Genomic DNA, 19,261 nt, shown 5'->3' with positions numbered 1-19,261 from the left:
AGTACCAGAAAATACTCATGTGGATAGGCTGGTAAGAAAAAGCTACAAGATCCGACCTGGAAAGAACACCTCGGGGGCAGCCCCAGCAGCAGCGGCAGGTGGAGAGGATAAGAGTGGTTCTGATGCATCGGAGGAGGAAGAGGAAGAGCAAATGGATGTGGAGGGCGAAGCGCAGCCCAGGCGCCCAGCGCAACAGCTGCATCACTGTCACGAGCAACGTCCTCTTCAGGGACTGCCAGAGTGTCCTGGCACACCACATTGGAGCAGGAGGTGGCTGGTCTATGCATCTCCATGAATGATTTGGGCACTCGTGTGGACGCGATAGCTGACCGACAAGTCAAGTCAGAAAAGAAGTTCATGGGTTGGCTGCGAGCTTTAGGGCGTGCGTGCAACGTGAACCCCGAAACCGTTTTCGATCAAGAGTGAAGCTTCAGGGAAGTCTCTTTACCTCACCGCTCTTTTAAGTTTTAAGCCATGGGGACATGTCTTCTTTTCTAAGTGTGGGGTGGGGGATTCCTTCATTGTATGTTGTATGTAGTTGTATAAATTGTCGGGTTGTTTTGTTTGTTTCATATTGACTTGATAGTTTTTGTTAAGCAGGAGTAGTTTTTTTTTGTTAATTTAGATAAATGGCTCGGCCCGACGACGGATCCCTTTCGACGGGGTTCTTGAGGGACTGAGTCGAGAAAAAAAAAGAATTTGTAGGCTCTTCCTGATGACAAATGTAGGCTCTTCCTAATGACAGATCTTTTAGACAATTTTCTTGAGGGAAGTGAGTCTAGAGAAAACAACAAAAAGATTTTTTTTATTTTTTTCTTAGGTAGTGTAGCAATTCCCCCTTGGTTTTTCTTTAAGCCGCGGTTCTTTTCCAAGGGTTTAGCTTGAACCGGGCATAGGTAGTTTTTATTTTTGTTTTCTTTTTGATTTGTAGATTAGGGTAATGGGATACGAGCTATAAAATTGAAAGAGAACCCATAGCGTTGACACACTTGAACACAATAGACCCTAGAGTGTAACGCTTAGTCCTAATTGTTGAATCTCACTGAAAGTGCCTTAATTTGTATGTTTGTTACCGAATTGAATGCTCGTAATGGAGTGTCTTGATGAGCTGATCTGGAATGAGTCTTATGCCATATGTGGTGAGTTTTGTGTAGTCCATGTATTGTACTTGTGTCTAGAACTTGCCCGGTATGTGAGTTGAAGCGAAATTTTAGGTGATGCTCGGTTTGAAAAATGATGTTAGGCTTTCTTTGACCTTTTTGAGCTTAATTGCTTATCACAAATAAAATTTGTCCCTAGTTAACCCTTTTGAGCCTTTAGACTTTTGTTTGGCACCCGCATTACAAGCCTATACCATTTTGTTCTTAATTGACATTGTTTCGATCCTTTTACCTCTTAAAGCACTTCAATTGTGAGAGAAGCGCTAAAAGAAGTAAGAAGAAAATAAGTGTGGGGTGACTTTTGAGTGGAACCAATAAAAGAATGAAAGGTGCACTATTATTGTAAACGAATACACCACTTGCAGAAATTGAGTGACAAGAAGAATAAACTGGAAAAAAAAAGATGATTACATTGTGTCTTGTTCCAGCTAGTGGGAATGAATTAATAGAGTGCTTAAAGAAGAAAGGAGTATTTGTGGGATGATATTGTGTGTGAATGAGAAGTGGGTTCAAGAATTTATGCTGAAAATTGCTCGTGTGATGTGTTAAAGTGCTTAGGGGTTGAGTCACTATTCCTAAATACATCTTACCCGTCCCTTAGCCCACATTACAACCATGAAAAAGTCCTAATTGATTTTGGATCGAGCTAGCCTACCTTAGTAGAGATTTACATTAAGGGCAAGCTTATGGTACCAATTGCATGCATGTGACCTCTTTTGTGAGAGTGAGTGATTTCCTTGATATATGTGAGTATATGAATTGAATGTGGTGGATTGAACTCAGTTTTTGTTGATGTAATTGTGAGGGCATATGATTCGTGACGGAAAAGCAAGTCTTGACTTCTGTGTAGAGTACTTTGAGGAAGTGTGAATATTGCATGGCACTTGAGAGTCGACTTTGAGGCTAGGATTGTTCACTGCTAGGCGTAATACATGTACATTGTTCTAGGTGTAATGCGTTAAGGGAAATGGTTGAGTGAAGGATTCTCTAGAGAGTATAGTTGATTGCTCGAGGACTAGCAATGAATTAAGTGTGGGGTGTTGATAATAGGCGAAATCTAGATGATTTAGCTATTGTTTATGCTTCCGCTTGATTATATTCCAATGACATATTATGGTTAATTGATGAAAAATAGGCTTTAATTGTGATATGTATACATTGCAGGATGAGGAGCCTATATGATGTTTTCAAGAGGATATTGGAATGATTTATGAGCAAGAACAACCCTTCGGAGTTGAGTGCGCGCAAGGACGAGATAAAAAAAATGGACGAAATCAAGCTCCAGGTGCGCGAAGAAACGCGCGAAGGCGCGCAGGAGTTCGCGCGTAAGAAAAGCCGAGACAGAATCATGCGCGAAGAAACGCGCGAGCTCACGCGTGTCCGGTCCGGAAAAACGTTATTTAGGGGTAAAATTGGAAATTTGGAGAGAAACCCACTTAACCTATATAAAGTCAAGCTCGCCCAAGGTTAAATCATCAAGGTTTTCATAGTTTAGTGCAAGAAATAGAGAGGCAAGAGGCAAGAAGGAGTTTTGACCATCAAGTTCTTCTTTTCTTCTCTTGTTTTTGCTATTTTGTGATGAAATTGAACTTATTTGGGATGAACACCAGTATGAGTGGCTAAGACCCATTGTTCTGGGGTCATGGGTAAAACATGAATGTTGTTGTTTGGAGTTTAATTTGACAAAGTGGGTTTATCATATTGGGTTGTTTATTTAATTCTGCGTTGAATTATTTTGTTGAGTAGCTAACAGTGAAATACTATCTACGAATCTATAGTTGAACTCGAAAGTGGAAACTTTAGATTGCATATAGAATTAAATAGAGCAAGCTCTTAAACCCGGGTCTCGGGGAATGGATTCGCAATTGGGATAGACACATACCTAATTGCTTCGCTTGGCTGAAATACAGGAATTGTAAATGTGTTCTTGTTAATCTTAATTCCATAGACATATAGGCATTGAGTTGACTTGAATAGGTGAGTAAGAACTCGACAGATTCTTATGAGTAATATCAACCCTGTCAATGAATAACCCAGATAAATTGATTAGTCATTCTAAGCCAAGAACACAACACGATTGTTAACTATGCCCGTGACCCTGGAATATCATCTCCTACTGTTTGTTACTCGAAATTGCTATTCGTTTGGTTACTTGCTTTAGTTAGATTAATTATTTATAGTTTAAGTAGTAAAACAATTACATCTCTCTTTTGTGAACAACCTCTTGGGTAGATACAGAAATTAGGTTTGAATCAGTCAACAGTTAATCATAAGTCTTCATGGGAACGATACTCTACTCACTACTCTATTACTTGACGATCACGTGCACTTGCGTGAGTGTTTTTGGTCGCAACAATATATCTTGCATTAGAAAAATGTCAAAAGATACTTAAAAGGTCTATTTATATTTTTTGAAAATATGCATATCATTCTTTTTTTATTTAAAGATGTACACATAATATATCTTATATTGAAGATGTAATATGTAAACACAATCTATTCATATTTTTTAATTGTGTGCCTTAGAGTTAAATATTTGTGCGTTTAGTTAAGAATTTTTTAATAATGTATTAGATTTCTTTAGCAATTAATTCATGAAATATTTATATCTGTTGAGATTTTGAACTTAAATATTTTATTAATCTTTTATATATAATATTATAAAATAAAAAAATTAGTTTTTGGATAATTTTTGTCTATAACAATCAAAATATATTTAAATGTCAAATGCTATTATAGGTGTATAACATACATCAAGTATAAAAGCCAAAAAAAAAATTTGGAACAATATTCCTCTTACTAAAAAGGCAACATTCTATTGGCTAATACGTTTCTTAGAAAGCTGATTTGCAAAGTCTCCCTCAGCTACGGCGCTTTGATTTTTTAACAGAAAATGGCGGATTCAAATAATCTAGAAGAAACCTTAAAACCCTTTTACCACAGAGCTTCAGAGGCTGAGGTTTTAATCTCAACTCATTCTTACATCAATTTTTTAATATAATTTGTATTTCTTGTTCAGTGTTGTTTTTGTTCAAGTTTTGTGCTTTTTCCCTTCTATAGGATCTAATGTTTTAATGGATATAAATGTGAAAGTTCTATGCTTTCCTTTTGATAGATTTAATGATTTTTGGGTTTTGAATTTTCTTTCAATTTTGTTATATTATGAGAAGGGAGCCTTGGCGTAACTTATAAAGTTGTTGCCATGTGACCGGTACGGCAAGGATTCAAGCCGTGAAAACACCCTCTTGCAGAAATGCAGGTTAAGGTTGCGTATAATAGACCCTTGTGGTCCGGCTCTTTCTCGGACCCCGCGCATAGCGGGAACTTAGTGCACCGGGCTGCCTTTCTTTTGTTATATTTTGAGCTTATATAAATCTTTGCTTTAGTTGTATTCATTGTTATCTGGAGTTCAACTTATGCTGTTATACTTTAGTATTAATGCCCTTTTCCCCCTTATTTGGTCCATTGGAAAAAATAGTTTTCTGCAAAAACTTTGCCCGAGTGAGCTTGCTCGTATTGCCACTCCCCAGCTCGGAAAGGACAAAGGTTGCAGTTGGTTTGCAAATTTGTCAATTCATGATGAATCCTCATAATACATGTAACTTAGAGGCGTTTAGTCATAATCCAGCGCACAGTAGCTTCGCGCCATTGGCTATCGTTGTGACGTGACACACGTTATTGGTATGATAATAACATGAGTTGAGCTTAACTGGAGAGTGAGTATTTATATAGCCGACCAGGGGCGGAGTTAGTAGCCCGGCTATAGGTTGGGGCGAACCCCGTAGCTTTTACTCAAACATTGTATTTGTATCAGTAAATCTATTAAATTAATAGCTTTTGCTCAAATAGTGTAGTTGTATCCATCGTTTGGCATTTGTGCATCTTAAAGTCAGTGTCATAGATTATGTTCTTCTTCCAATGAAGATTGGATTTGAAGTTACTGCCTGAAGGCTTATACAGTTATACTGACTGTTCCATGGTATGCACTAGGAAGTAGGAACTGCCTAAGCTAATAGCTAACACAGTTATCCCAATGATTTTTCTAGAAGAATTTAGGACACTTTCTAATTATGCTCCTCCAACAGTTTACGAACATATGGCTCGAGTCTATAGGTATCCATTGAGATTCTATCCTAAATTAGGTGTTTACATTCTTAACGGCTGCTTCTAACAGAAAACACCTAATAGATTAATTACATTACATATTTATGTACATGTGTGTTTTCTCCAGAATTACACTTAGTTTTTTTTTGTTGTTGTTGTGTGTGCAATTTTGTCTCATTTTACGATCATTATATGCTAAAAGACATTTTCATTGAATGAAGGAACGATTGGCAAGACTTGAAATTTCAATTGCTAGTAAGACAGGTTGGTGAAGCCTTCAATTCTATCTCCACTTATTAATGATTCTAATTCATAAGTTTTCCCATCTGTGTAAACCTAAGGAGGACTCTGGTGCTTTTTCATGTTTATGTGCATTTTGGTGGTTCTTCAGATTCTAGAATTGAGGAATTAGAGAGAACAGTTGCTGAACTCCAGTCAAAACTGAAAGATGTTACAGCTGAGCTCAAAGCAGAAAAAGAAAAGGTGGAGATTTGGATTTCAATTCTGCATCCTTTTCGAAAACAGTGTTGGTGCAAATTAAAGATTGATTTTTTTTCTTAAATTTATTTCAGGCACATAAACAGGTGGAAGAACGAACTTCAGAGAATGCAAAGCTCAAATATCAAATCAAACATCTAGTTCGAAACCTAGAGGAGGCTCTTAGCAAGTTGGCGTCGAAGTGAGGTATAAAACTTTTTACTGCTATAGTGCTTACCCAGACCCCAGGGAAATCACTGGGTATTGTTGTTGTTGCTTCCGGAGGTTATATACACGTGATATCCACAAGTTATTACATAATCTTTGTTGAAATGTAATTAAAGTAAATAAAAATGAACTCTCTTTAAGAACTTAAGCTTTTAGATGAGATGATCACATAACCCCGACATTTATATTAGAACACACATAGGTCCTGAGTTCAAGTCTCACCGCCATCCATTATAAAAAAAAAGAAAAAGAATATCCACGTGCTTGACCTATGAAAAAGAATTAGGCTCCGCGTGCGGAGATATGTTGAAAACTTAATTAAGTAAAATAAAATGTTCTCTCTTTAAGAGTTTAAGTTTTTAGATGAGACGGTCACATATTTCAACATTCTTTTGCCTTTGCCGCTAGCAGTAAGTCAAAAACTGAGCAACTGCATGTATATGCTCCCTCTGTAATGAAAAAAATGCACACTTGTAATTATTATTAATGTGACTCAGGACCAGGGCTAAATTTCATTTTTGTTAATCACAAATCAAATTGTAAAATAAGCAATTTTTTGGATAGTAAGTTGGAGACTAGACCACCCAAGCTCCAAAGGTGTGGGTTAGTGGTCGATAAAGTGATATGAGAACTATGAGGGACTAGGGTTCCAATTCCAATAGAGACAGAAGAATTGTAAGGTGGCAGAGTTACCCACATTTGTATCAGTACCATGTGAAATAGTCGAAATGTGCGCAAGTTAGCTCAGACACCACATTCGTAAAGAGCCACGAAGAGTTGGAAAATAGACTTTGTGCAAGTTGCCCTGTCTTTGCTACTGTCAAGATAGTTGCACGCGTATAAAGGGCAGTCCGGTGCACAAGGCATCCCACGTCAATGATACTATCAATAGGTTCTCGTTTGCTTGAAAATATCTTAAGCTGAACTAGCTTATACTCCTCATCGTGCTAATGTGTCGTGATTTTTTCCCTTATCGCAGGTTGTTCTTCCTAAAGCTACAGTTTGATCTTGGTCCCAAACATGTTCCAGGATGTTAGCTATTTTACTTCCATAAGTTAGTTGCATGTCTTGCATGCTAGCAAAGGATTTATTTTAAACTGTTGATTCTTTAGTACATGAGCTTGAAGGAAAAAGGTAGAATTAAGTGTGAAAATTGTGGAATATGTTTTTATGCATATACGAACATTTGAGGACGTCTGAACTTCTATTGTAACTGCTGTTTTTAATTCATGCTATATCAAATTTTTTCCAGTGGCACATCAAACTGTTTAGATGTCGTTTATGTACGAAAACTCGAAAACTTCTGCAAAATCTGCTCAAGTTTTTGGCATAAACGTTCAACCAAATGCTCTTAGGACTTTGGACTAGTGGTAAGAACACAGTGCATGATGTGTGGATTAGACGCACATCACGAGTTCGAACTCTATTGCGACAAAAACCTAGTATTTAAGCGAAGGATAGAGATGCATTAGACGCACATCACGAGTTCGAACTCTGTTGCGACAAAAACCTAGTATTTAAGCGAAGGATAGAGATGCAGGCTTAGTATTGACTTAGTTTGCATCGAGAATTTCTCGGTTACAATATTCAATTAAAACCCAAAAAAGAGAAGCTTTTTAGTTGTCTATCTCTTACCATCCGTGGATATTAAGACTCAGGTCTTAACTTAATTATGCTCATTTCTATTACTAACATTTAGTAAATTCAAATGGCTTATCGAAATTATACTATGTTAGGTGAACCTAATCCGTGAATTATAGTTAAACAAGAAATATAGAAGTTATTCAACACTGACAGGATATAGAATGTGTAATTTAAATAACACAGGAAATTTTGTATAAAAAGTTGAATTCTTCTCATTATTTTTTGAACATTTTCATAAAGGAGAACTATAAGGGGTCGTTATGCTGAGATTGTTGTTTATTCATTGTTTGGTATGTTGTATTAAGAATGACAATGACATAATTTCTAAGAAGAAGGTATAAGTTATACCGGTGCTAATTACCCCACCTTCTATAAGGTATAAGTTATCCCAATGTTAAAATTAACACCGGAATAATTTATACCTGGTTTGCTAACCAAACAGAGTATTAAGGTGGTATTAAATTTTTATACCACCCTTATACCTTCTTATACCTCGTACCAAACGACCCCTAACAGTTATCTGATGTCACATGTCTGCGCCTAACAATAATATACAGCATATCAGAATAGAAGAACTAGAATTCAAATGTTTGATTACTACAACAATGTTTCTGCAGAACTATATATAGTGGCCAAGTTCAATAAAATGAAAAGCAACACCAGCCCAAGTTTTAACAATATCAGAACCTACATATTAACACTATACGGTCAAACCTCTTTATAACAGCCTCATTCGTTACGAATTTTTTTACCGGTTATAGCAAAGTATTGTTATAGAGAACATATACTACATAATATGAAAATTGGTTCCATAAAAAACTTAACTTTTATAGTAAATGACTGTTATATAATGATGTTGTTATAAAGAGGTCCGACTGTATTTATAGAGAAAAGCAGCTGCAACATGCCAGGCTCAATTAGCAAACTAAGCAACAAATGAAACTCAGCTCTACAAAGGAAGGTTCTTGATTACCAGGGTAATGATCATTTCAGTACCAAAAGAAGGGTAATTATCAACAAAAATAGTAAAGCCTTCCGGGAAGAACTTGGCTATAATGATTCCTAGAATCAACTTTTTCTATATTCTTTCTCATGTATCTGTTCTTTATATAAGCAAAACTTCGTTTCTCTGTACAGTTGGTTATATGAACATCATTTGCTAGTATCCCCTTTTTCTCATAGAGAGCTCCTTTTCTTCTCAAAAGAACTTGTAAACGATTCTGTTATGTTTCATTTGAGAATATCCAAACAAAAAGAGGATATAGAGATCGCTTCTATTTTGACCGGCCTTTACCTAGAAGCGTAAAGTGAAGGACTTCTTGCAGCTCAGCTTTGCAAAGAGTATATACCCCGCCCAGATTCAATTGCCTTGCCACGGCCTTGAGTTGATTGAGTGTCATAAATTTTAGATCTGCTACGTGTGGTGTTGGAACAATGAATGCTGTGGAAGCAAGAGGTTTGACATTCTCAACTTTAATGACTTGAAGACTTGGATTTGATCTGTCATGTGATTTTACCAACCTATTCTGAAAGTCTCTCAAATTCTCATTCTCTTGGAGGACTGGTCCTCTAGAACTCGTTATCCTTCTCTTCTTCAATTGAGTCAAAGAAGTTGAACTGATCTCTGGAAGATCACCAGTTCCTTTGGCTCCACCGAGTAGTAACATATTTTCCTTGATTGTTTCGTCTCCAGACTCATCACCTCTCTTCTTCTGAGTACTTCCAATTTTCCACTGCCTCTTGAGTTTTACACCAGAAAGTGTCTTGAATCCTAATTCCTCGGCAAGACATAGCTCTTTAGTCTTTTCTTGAGGTAAGTTCCATTTGACGTTCAGCCTCTGACCTTCTAGTTTCAGGAACAACTTTGAGTCAGATTTATGTATGGTAAGTACTTGCCTTTGCGGGGGTCGCTTCTCTTGCACTTTACCTTTGACTTTTCCCAGTGACTGGCTTCTTTCTTCTACCTTTAATCCAAGAAAAGATTTTGCACCCGTCTTTTTTTCCATTACCAATTGACTTGAGGTGTGTTTTTCTCTTGTCTGACCAGCCTTCCCTCCATTCTGTGTCTGTTCATCTCTGTATTCTTTGGGTTCTTGTTTTACAGCAATTAGACTGGTCTTCAGAATTGATCCAGCAGGCTGTCAAAACAACATTAACCCCCTTTTAGATGGAAAAATCTTAAATAAGCACTCGATAAAAATTTCGAGAGGTCATAATTTCTTTTCTATAATTACAATGAGAAGGCCAAGAATGACACGCTTAAACTGAGATTTGAAACCCCTAAATTGTAAAACTTGCTTTGAAGATCTTTAGTTGTTGTATTGTGATTTAGAACACGTTAGGTTGACACATGAAGCTCTCATGGTTGAATGAATAGATATACAGACTCGAATGACTCTACAAGTACCGAAGCCACAGACTGTGCCCGTAGCTCACTCTCTAAGCTATAGATTGCCCCTGGCTTTTCCTCTTTTTAATATAGGCTAAATGCTGATATAAGAGTCTACATTCAAGCGGTACATCTTTGAAAAATAAGACTTCTAGCCTGTTTGAATACTGTTACAGCACACTAAAGCAAATGGAAGATATTTCCCAACCTTAGGTCCTTTTCCATTGCTTGTTTCCTCGACTTGTGGAGATGAATTTATGATTACCCTTTCATCATTAGAACTTTGTTGCATCAATTTATCTTCAAAGATATCTTCTGATATGTTGATCTTCCTCTTTGTTGTTCCACAAGAATGAGCTTTGTCTTTTAGAGACTTCGTGCTTACACTCTTTAAAACAGCACATGCAAACTGCTTCTGCAAGAGAGTAGATAACATAACTGGTTATTTGAATGATCTAGATCGGTATGTAACCTTATATGAACAAATTTGCTCAGAAGATTTATAAGTACATTGTTGAGATGTGAAGGATATTCTCTATTGCTTGCATTGATTGGCTTTCTGGGAATATCACACTTGTTCAAATCCTTCATAGTGGAATCGTCACTAGCATGGCCAAAAGCCTTTGTATTGGAAGGTTTGGAGATTGTATGCGCATCCTGTTCATTGTTTGAGAAAAGATAAAAATCCAGTGAACTGGACGAGTTAAGATGGGAAATTGATGCAACGGGGGAGCTGAAACGCATTCATTACAAATACTACTTCCATGAGAATATAAAGCCCTTAGAGGTACCAGTGAGCGGTCTTCAAATATTAGTAATAGACTCACAAAAATATGAGAAGTAACCATAGGGGTATTTATCTGATAAACTTATGCAGTATATCCTAAATGGCTGCAATCCTGCACACTTATGGCACCCTCAATTCCAGACTGGGAGAACCCGCAAAGTTACACTATTTCCTTGGTTCAAATTTTCTTGCATTTTGCAATCTTTTAGTGGAACAAAGGGAGATTATAAGCACTTACTGTTTCTTGATGATTTCTTTCTTGAACCGCAGATGGTGTCTGGACTGTAACAATGGCCTGGACAGCGACACCCACGTTTATTTCTGCAGTCTCATTATCCTTTAAATCGTGGTAGTCCGTTGCTTCAACTTTTATAAGACCTGCTGCAGCTAGCTTTGAACTTCCAAGGCTAGAGTTTGCAGGCTGTTGATTTCAAAACAGAAGTCATGTGGAAATTCAAGAGTATAGTCTCAACCAACTACTTAGGGGTCGTCTGGTTACCGGGATAAGGATATCAATCCCGGTATAAAATCTGCGATTATAGTTATCCCATGTTTGGTTTTGGTATTAGCTAATAGCCTAATACCAATATAAATTTTATACCAGAATGGTGGTATTAGCTATCCCATATAGGAGGTGGGATAGATAATCCCAGGGGATATCCAAAACTGAACCAAACGACCCCTTAACTGTAAGTTCAATGATTAATAGTAGATATAAATTCAACAATTGTCTTCATTTAACAGCCATTGTTTTCCTTCTTTAGTTTTTCAATTTTAAGAATCAGATTAAATTCCAAAAGTTTCATGTGAAACAGCAATGCTCATGTGCATCCAGTAAGTTACTAATACCTATCTTAAGAACAACAGCAATTAAGCAATCTTGCATGGAAAACAATAAAAACAGCCATCGAATCCAATATTAGATAAGAACAAGTAAATGTTCTGAGACCAAACCTGCTCGTCTCGTGGAGAAAAGAAATTTCTCAGCAGTCTCTCTAATATCTCATGAATTCTCTCTGGGGGCTTTCTATTTGTTAGTAAGTGGACACCAGAAACTTGGACATTTTTATGTTTCAAGGTCGTTATCAAACTATCGAGATGATCAATCTTTTTATTTAAAGCAGCAAAGCATATGTCGGACCATTTTTCATCAGTGCAGGCTAGTTGGCTCTGTAGCATCACTATATCATCTTTAAGTTCAGCAATTTCTGCATCAGCTTTTGCAATGAGCATCTCCAGCACTTGCAGACAACATTTCTCGTTTAAGGCATTTTCCTCTATAATGTCTGTCGACGCAAATCGATAGAAAAAAATGAAGTCAGTTAGATGTACATTGATCGAAAGGAAACCAGGTTTATTAAAATAAAAGATCTGATAGACTTGTCAAGAAAATATACAAATACGAGAGTTAATTAATATGAACTTACCGAGCTTTTGATTGAAATAGAAGTTGAAGGCCAAGCTGTTTGTTCGATAACTGTTTTCATCTGAAGAAAAAAATAAATTAGTGCTTAAACCAAAAGGAACAGTATGTCCACTTCAACGCTGCTTCTACCAAACAAACCTGAAAACTAGTAAGGTTAAAATACGTAGGCAGTCCACTCATCAAAATATAATAATTATACAAACCTTGACAGTAAGGTGAACTCCAGATTAACAAATCCATCTCTTTAAGAAAATTTACCCTGTATGAGAGACAAAAAACAGAGGATCACAATTACATTTCCTAATTTAAGAGAATACATCTTCCACTAAATATAAGCTATGTTACATGACCACTTGTCTAAGACAAATCATATTACACTACGACCAAATCCCCTGGAAAAGAAGATTTGTTTCTATATCGAAAGCAACTCCAAAGTATCTCCTGTAAATCAGGATATGTGTAATGAATGCTGCTTCATTTAAAATTAAAGGCAGCATAGCATGGGTGAAAGCTTCAAAATATTGAAGACATGAACTGAAATTTGTTAGAAGTATCGCATATATTGTACACCGACGATACTCTAGTACTGTCTAAAAAGAAAAAGAAAAGGAAAATTAATGTAGCATTTTACTATAACAATGTTAAAGCTTAGTCAACCACAAAATATCACAGAGAAATTATTTTCTTCTTCTTTTCTTTCTATTACATATAGAAATTATCTGAACATTCTAAAATGTTGTGAGATCATCAACTCAGTGAATACTGCACCGGAGAAAAATCTTATTGATTGATAATGACAATGATACAATGAGCCCTATATATATAATACATGTCCTACTCCTAATACATATGGAATTAGGGTTATTTACTACTATTTATACAATGAAACTAACAGGATCAAGAAGGTGCATATAAATCATATGTACCGAGCTTGTTACATATATAACTAATACGAGGACCAGTGAGAGACTTGGTGAAGCTGATCGTTCGACTTCACAAATTTTGTAGCAATATCTCCCGAGAGTATCTTTTCTCTAACAAAGTGACAGTCAATCTCGATGTGTTTAGTTCTCTCATGGAACACTGGATTTGACGTAATATGAAGAGCAGCTTGATTATCACACACAAGTCTCATCTGACTAATCTCACCAAATTTCAACTCCTTGAGCAACTGTTTGATCCAAATTAGCTCACATGTGGTCATAGCCATTGCTCGATATTCTGCTTCTGCACTAGACCGAGCAACCACATTCTGTTTCTTGCTCTTCCAAGACACCAATTTCCTCCTACTAAGACACAATATCCAGACGTAGAACGTCTATCAGAAGGTGATCCTGCCCAATCAGCATCTTGGTATCCAACGATCTGCTTATGGCCTCGATCTTCAAACAATAAGCCTTTGCCAGGAGCTGATTTTATATATCGAAGAATGCGGTTGCATCCCAATGACTATCACAGGGAGAATCCATAAACTGACTCACAACACTCACAGGAAAGGAAATGTCAGGTTTAGTCACTGTGAGGTAATTTAATTTACCAACCAACCGCCTATATCTTGCAGGATTGCTAAGAGGCTCCCCCTGTCCTGGCAGAAGTTTAGAATTCGGATCCATCGGAGCGTCAAAAGGTCTACAACCTGTCATTCCTGTCTCCTCAAAAATATCTAAGGCATACTTCCGTTGTGAGATCACAATACCTGAGCTAGATTGAACGACCTCAATACCCAGAAAATGCTTTAATCTACCCAGATCCTTAGTCTGAAAGTGCTGAAAGAGATGTTGCTTCAACTTACTAATACCATCCTGATCATTGCCGATAATAACAATATCGTCAACATAAACGACCAAAAAAATACAGAGATTTGAAGCAGAATGTCGATAAAATACAGAGTGATCAGCTTCACTACAAGTCATGCCAAACTCCTGAATAACTGTGCTGAACTTACCAAACCAGGCTCGAGGAGACTGCTTTAGACCATAGAGGGACCGGCTTAACCGACATACAAGGCCACTAGACTCCCCCTGAGCAACAAAACCAGGTGGTTGCTCCATATAAACCTCATCCGCAAGGTCACCGTGTAGAAAAACATTCTTAATATCCAACTGATAGAGAGGCCGAACAACAGCCATGGATAGAAAAAGGCGGACTGATGCAATTTTAGCCACGGGAGAGAAAATATCACTGTAATCGAGTCCAAATATCTGAGTATATCCTTTGGCAACAAGACGAGCCTTAAGTCTATCAACCTGGCCATCTGGACCAACTTTGACTGCATACACCCAACGACAACCAACAGTCAATTTACCTGAAGGAAGAGGAACAAGCTTCCAAGTACTACTCGTATGTAAAGCATACATCTCGTCAATCATAGCCTGTCGTCATCCGGGATGAGACAATGCTTCACCTGTAGACTTAGGATGGAAACAGAGGACAAAGATGACACAAATGTACAATGTGATGATGAGAGACAATGGTAACTTAAACCGATATAATGAGGATTATGATTAAGTGTGGACTGTATACCTTTTCGTAGTGCAATCAGTTGATTAAGAGGAGATAAGTCCGCAGTATTAGCAGGGTCAGGTGCAGGACGTGAACCAGCTGGGCCTGATGCTAGGGGCGGACGACGATGGTAAGTCAGGAGTGGTGGAGCTGTAGAAGGTTGAACTAGACTAGGTGGTGGCACTGGAGCTATAGTTGGTGGAACTGGACTAGGTGGTGGCACTGGACTCGGTGGTGACACTGGAGCTATAGGTGGTGGAGCTGTAACTGGAACTGTAGGCGGTGGAGCTATGGAGGAAGATGAATAGGAGATAGGGTCTGAATCTCCAAAAGAAGGAACAGGTAGCACCTCAGAAATATCTAAGTGATTAACCGGACCTGTGAAGTATGATTGGGTTTCAAGAAAAGGTAACATCAGCAGACATAAGAAATCGCTGAAGGTCAGGAGAATAACATCGATATCCCTTTTACGTTCTCGAGTAACCCAGAAATATGCACTTAAGAGCACAAGAAGCTAACTTATCTTTTCTTGGAGTAAGGTCATGAACAAAGCACGTACTCCCAAAGACACGAGGTGGAAGAGAGAACAAAGGTAAGTAGGAAACAGGACAGAGAATGGAACTTGATTTTGGATAGCTGAAGATGGCATACGATTAATAAGATAACAAGATGTAAGAACTGCATCCCCCAAAAACGCAGTGGAACATGAGATTGTATGAGTAGGGTACGAGCAGTTTCAATAAGATTGTCTATTCTTTCTTTTAGTTATCCCATTTTGTTGGGATGTGTACGGACAAGATGCTTGATGAATAATCCCATGGGAGTTCATAAACTGCTGAAATAGGGAAGACAAATACTCTAGGGCATTATCATTACGAAATGTGCGGATAGAAACCCCAAATAGATTTTGAATTTCAGCATGGAAGGTCTGGAAAATAGAAAACAACTCAGATCGATTTTTCATCAAAAATATCCAAGTGCACCTGGAATAATCATCAATGAAACTGACAAAGTAGCGGAATTCTAAGGTAGAACTAACCCGACTAGGACCCCAAACATCTGAATGGACTAAAGTAAAAGGTGACTCTGCTCAATTGTCAAGACGCCGCGGGAAATGGGAGCGGGTATGCTTACCGAGCTGACACGACTCACACTCTAGAGTGGACAAGTGAGATAAGCCAGGTACCATTTTCTGAAGTTTTGACAAACTGGGATGTCCTAACCGTTTATGTAATAAATTTGGTGAATCAGTAACGGGAGAAGTTATTGGAGGAAGACAAGATGCGAGTCCATGTGATTTTGCAAGGATAAGGTAATAAAGTCCATCTGATTCACGTTTGGTACCAATGATCCGTCCTGTACTGCGTTCCTGTATGAAAACAAGGTCATCAAGAAATAAAACAGCAGATTTAACTGATTTGGCTAAGCGACTAACGGCTATGAGATTAAAAGGACTACCAGGAACATAAAGAACTGAGTTTAAAGGTAAGGAAGGAAGTGGACTTGCTTGACCTATTGCCGTTGCCATGGCTTGAGACCCATTGGCCATTGTGACTGTTGGAAGAGATTGAGAATATGAGATACTAGTGAAAAGAGATTTGTTACCAGAAATATGATCAGATGCACCTAAATCAATAACCCAAGACTCAGAAGGTGAAGATTGGGAGACACCAGTCATGCTACTATTTGTTGGAACAACGGAGGTTAATCCAAAAGATGTATGTTTACGTGCTTTGTACTGAAGCAACTCAATATATTCAGGTAAAGAAACAATATGGATTGGATTTATTGCATTTAATCCAACGGATTGTGAGTGTACAAATTCCATTATAATATCATGCCGGAAAAAGCAAAAAATTGCTGGAGATCACTGTTCACGCCGGAAAAATCACTGTAGCTCGCCGGAAAATTCCAAAGTTGTCGAAATATGTCGGAAATAGTACCAATGGACTCGGAATTGCTGTTCGACCAGGCTGTGCTGAAGAAGCTCAGCCAAAAAATGGCCGGAAGAAGCCTCACGCGCCGGCGCGTCAGGTCGGAGACTTGCCGGAAAATATTCTCCCGGCGGCGCGTGAGGGCGCATGGAAGGGTTTCTGCCGGAGAAATTTTTAGGGTTTGGTCGCCGGAAGATGATCTATCTCGTGGTGGTGTTGGTTTTTTGCGCAGCGCTAATGGATATGAACTTTTTCTACGGACAGTACTGTTTTGCCGGAAAAAGGCTATATTTTTTTCCTTTCTTCCCGGAGTCGCTGGAATTTATGCACAGCAATAAATATCTCATGATTGCTCTGATACCATGTGAGAATGCACGGGAGAAAAATCTTATTGATTGATAATGATAATGATACAATGAGCCCTATATATACAATACATGTCCTACTGCTAATACATATGTACATATGGGATTAGGATTATTTACTACTATTTATACAATGAAACTAACAAATACAATAGAATTCAAGTACTAATTCGAAATTCTAACTCATCTATCTTTTTTTTTCAATGGCAGTGGTGTCCAGGCCAACTTGTCCACACCTTACTATCCCACCGAGTACCTGCTACCTTTCACAGCAAAGGTATCGGGTAACTCTGCCCACCAAAGAGTTAACTAGAGGTGTCGGGTTCGAGCTCCAGGAATTGAGTCCCGTTGGCAGGAGGACTAAAGCGACCGCCGCCCCCCCCCCCCCAACCCCCCCCCCCCCACAGAGTGGGTTTTCTAGGGCTTGAATCAGGATACACCAAAAAATATGGTGATGTTCACCCCCTGTCCTCGTCCTCTACAGTATCCTCACCCCCACCCCCAAAAAAAAAAAAAAACTCAGACACCCACCTCAAAAACACAAACTAAAATATGTTCATGAAAAAACCATCTCAAAACAAGAAACATACTGAAATATAGATTTGTCTATATACAAAATTTTGAACCCTTAAACATGCATAAACAAAACCAAAAAAAATTCTCGTTTTGCAGAAAACTGTTAAACAAACTTAATGAAACAAAACAACTAACACTTTTCAGTAAAGCATGCGCAAAATCGTATTAATAGAAAATAAAGAGGAAATAAAACTAGTTCAAAATGTAGCTAATAATACGAAATGTGTAACGTAGTAAAAACGAAATACCTGAAAATTCTATAAGCATTTGTAAACCCAATAATGAAATGGGGTAAAGGGTTTTAAGACCCCAAAAAAAATTAGAAGAAGAGGGGGGTGGGGGTGGGGGTGGGTGGGTAGTGAGGTAGAAGAAATGGAAAATGCTAAGAATGGTGATTTTTACACAGCTAAATAATGCTTAGTATAGCGTATAGAGAGAGTAAGAAGGGTATGACTGTAAATAAGTGAAAGTTTAAGGGCTAATAAAATGGGAATTGGTGAATATTTGTGACGTGGAAGATTTAGGGGAATTATTGGGTCCACTATCTGATTCCTTAAAACCGGATTAGGGGGCCCCACTTATGCTGACGTTTGATCTTGCCAAAAAAGAAAAAGAAAAAGAAAAAATGGGTGAAATTAAAAAATAGCCAGATTTACAAGTGGTAATTGAAAAATATGCACAACTTCAAAAGTAAATCTGAACGAAAACACTATTCAAAATCTGAAAAATATTCCGACACAATATACTGGAGTTCGAATTTTTTACATGTGAACTTCCATCATAATGTACTGGAATTCCAGCATAATATGCTGGAAGTTCATATACAGGTACTCTAATCTCCAGTATATTATGCTAGAACTTTCAGTGTGTTGGAGTTCCAACATAATATGTTGTAAGTTAATAAAGAGGTGCACATGCTGGAACTTTCCGTGTTACAGTAAAATAGTGACTATTTTTCAATGACTTTGTCAATGCTGACTATTTTTCAATTATCAATCCGAAAACTAGCTAGCTCGTGCTATTTTCACAGAAAAAATTTAAAACCAGTACCTCGTATTTTTTTTATGAGAGGTAGTGTTTCATTTATTTCCTTTTTTTTTCCAACACCTATGCTAACCTATTAATCTTGCTCTTTAATTGATTTGATCTTTTTAATATTTTGATAAAGACAATTTTCATACATGTATTATTTTTTTATACTTATAACTAGTGTATTCTTATATTTTCTATCCTTAGATTTATAATACTATTTGTTGTTTCTTTTGTTTTGGTTTTTTTATTTTCTTGTTGTTGTTAATGTTTCCCATTACGTGATTTATTTTCTTTATATGTTTTTTTTCGAACGGAGAGTCTATCAAAAACAGGCTCGTTAACTTTACAATATAAGAATAAGATTGCGTATACATTATTTTTTTCAAATCGTACTTGTGGGACTACACTAGGTACATCGTTGTTGTTGTAATAAAAAACCTTCCCATTTTTCAATAATAGTAAGATACAACTATAAAAAAGACTTAACATTTTTTTCAGATAAGCTATTGTGAAACTAATTCTTGCTTTACTCATTGGTTCTAGACTTAAAAGTTATTTGCAAGAGTCACAAATCAAAACTTTTGGAGTGGTAACTTTACCTTCGGGGGTCGTTTGGGTGAGAAATAAGTTATTATCT

General features: G+C 37.4%; 2 protein-coding genes across 4 annotated transcripts; one reads left to right on the top strand and one right to left on the bottom strand.

The window, feature by feature from the left end:
* The first annotated feature begins 3,952 nt into the window (after window positions 1-3,952).
* Window positions 3,953-11,198, top strand: LOC107777920 (uncharacterized). Of its 2 annotated transcripts, none has more exons than XM_075233632.1 (5): window positions 3,953-4,119; window positions 5,486-5,528; window positions 5,656-5,747; window positions 5,837-5,948; window positions 11,060-11,198. In XM_075233632.1, exons 1-4 carry the CDS (start codon window positions 4,054-4,056, stop codon window positions 5,945-5,947), a joined length of 312 nt encoding a protein of 103 aa, XP_075089733.1. In that variant the 5' UTR covers window positions 3,953-4,053; the 3' UTR covers window position 5,948; window positions 11,060-11,198. The 2 variants fall into 2 exon arrangements, with proteins under 2 accessions (XP_075089733.1, XP_016453577.2); XM_016598091.2 differs by lacking the exon at window positions 11,060-11,198 and adding an exon at window positions 6,949-7,195 and having other exon boundaries at window positions 3,955-4,119.
* Window positions 8,667-17,937, bottom strand: LOC107777919 (uncharacterized). 2 transcript variants are annotated; one of them, XM_075233630.1, is made up of 8 exons: window positions 17,841-17,937; window positions 12,419-12,474; window positions 12,217-12,276; window positions 11,744-12,075; window positions 11,028-11,210; window positions 10,513-10,659; window positions 10,211-10,417; window positions 8,667-9,751 (listed from the first exon to the last, which is right to left on the bottom strand). In XM_075233630.1, exons 2-8 carry the CDS (start codon window positions 12,453-12,455, stop codon window positions 8,888-8,890), a joined length of 1,830 nt encoding a protein of 609 aa, XP_075089731.1. In that variant the 5' UTR covers window positions 12,456-12,474; window positions 17,841-17,937; the 3' UTR covers window positions 8,667-8,887. The 2 variants fall into 2 exon arrangements, with proteins under 2 accessions (XP_075089731.1, XP_075089732.1); XM_075233631.1 differs by lacking the exon at window positions 17,841-17,937 and adding an exon at window positions 17,253-17,375.
* Window positions 17,938-19,261: the final 1,324 nt, after the last annotated feature.

This window comes from Nicotiana tabacum, chromosome 16 (assembly GCF_000715075.1).
Source record: "Nicotiana tabacum cultivar K326 chromosome 16, ASM71507v2, whole genome shotgun sequence".
NCBI classification, from domain to species: Eukaryota; Viridiplantae; Streptophyta; class Magnoliopsida; order Solanales; family Solanaceae; genus Nicotiana; species Nicotiana tabacum.
The sequence above is the reverse complement of the archived record's forward strand: the minus strand, read 5'-3'. Positions and strand labels throughout refer to the sequence as shown.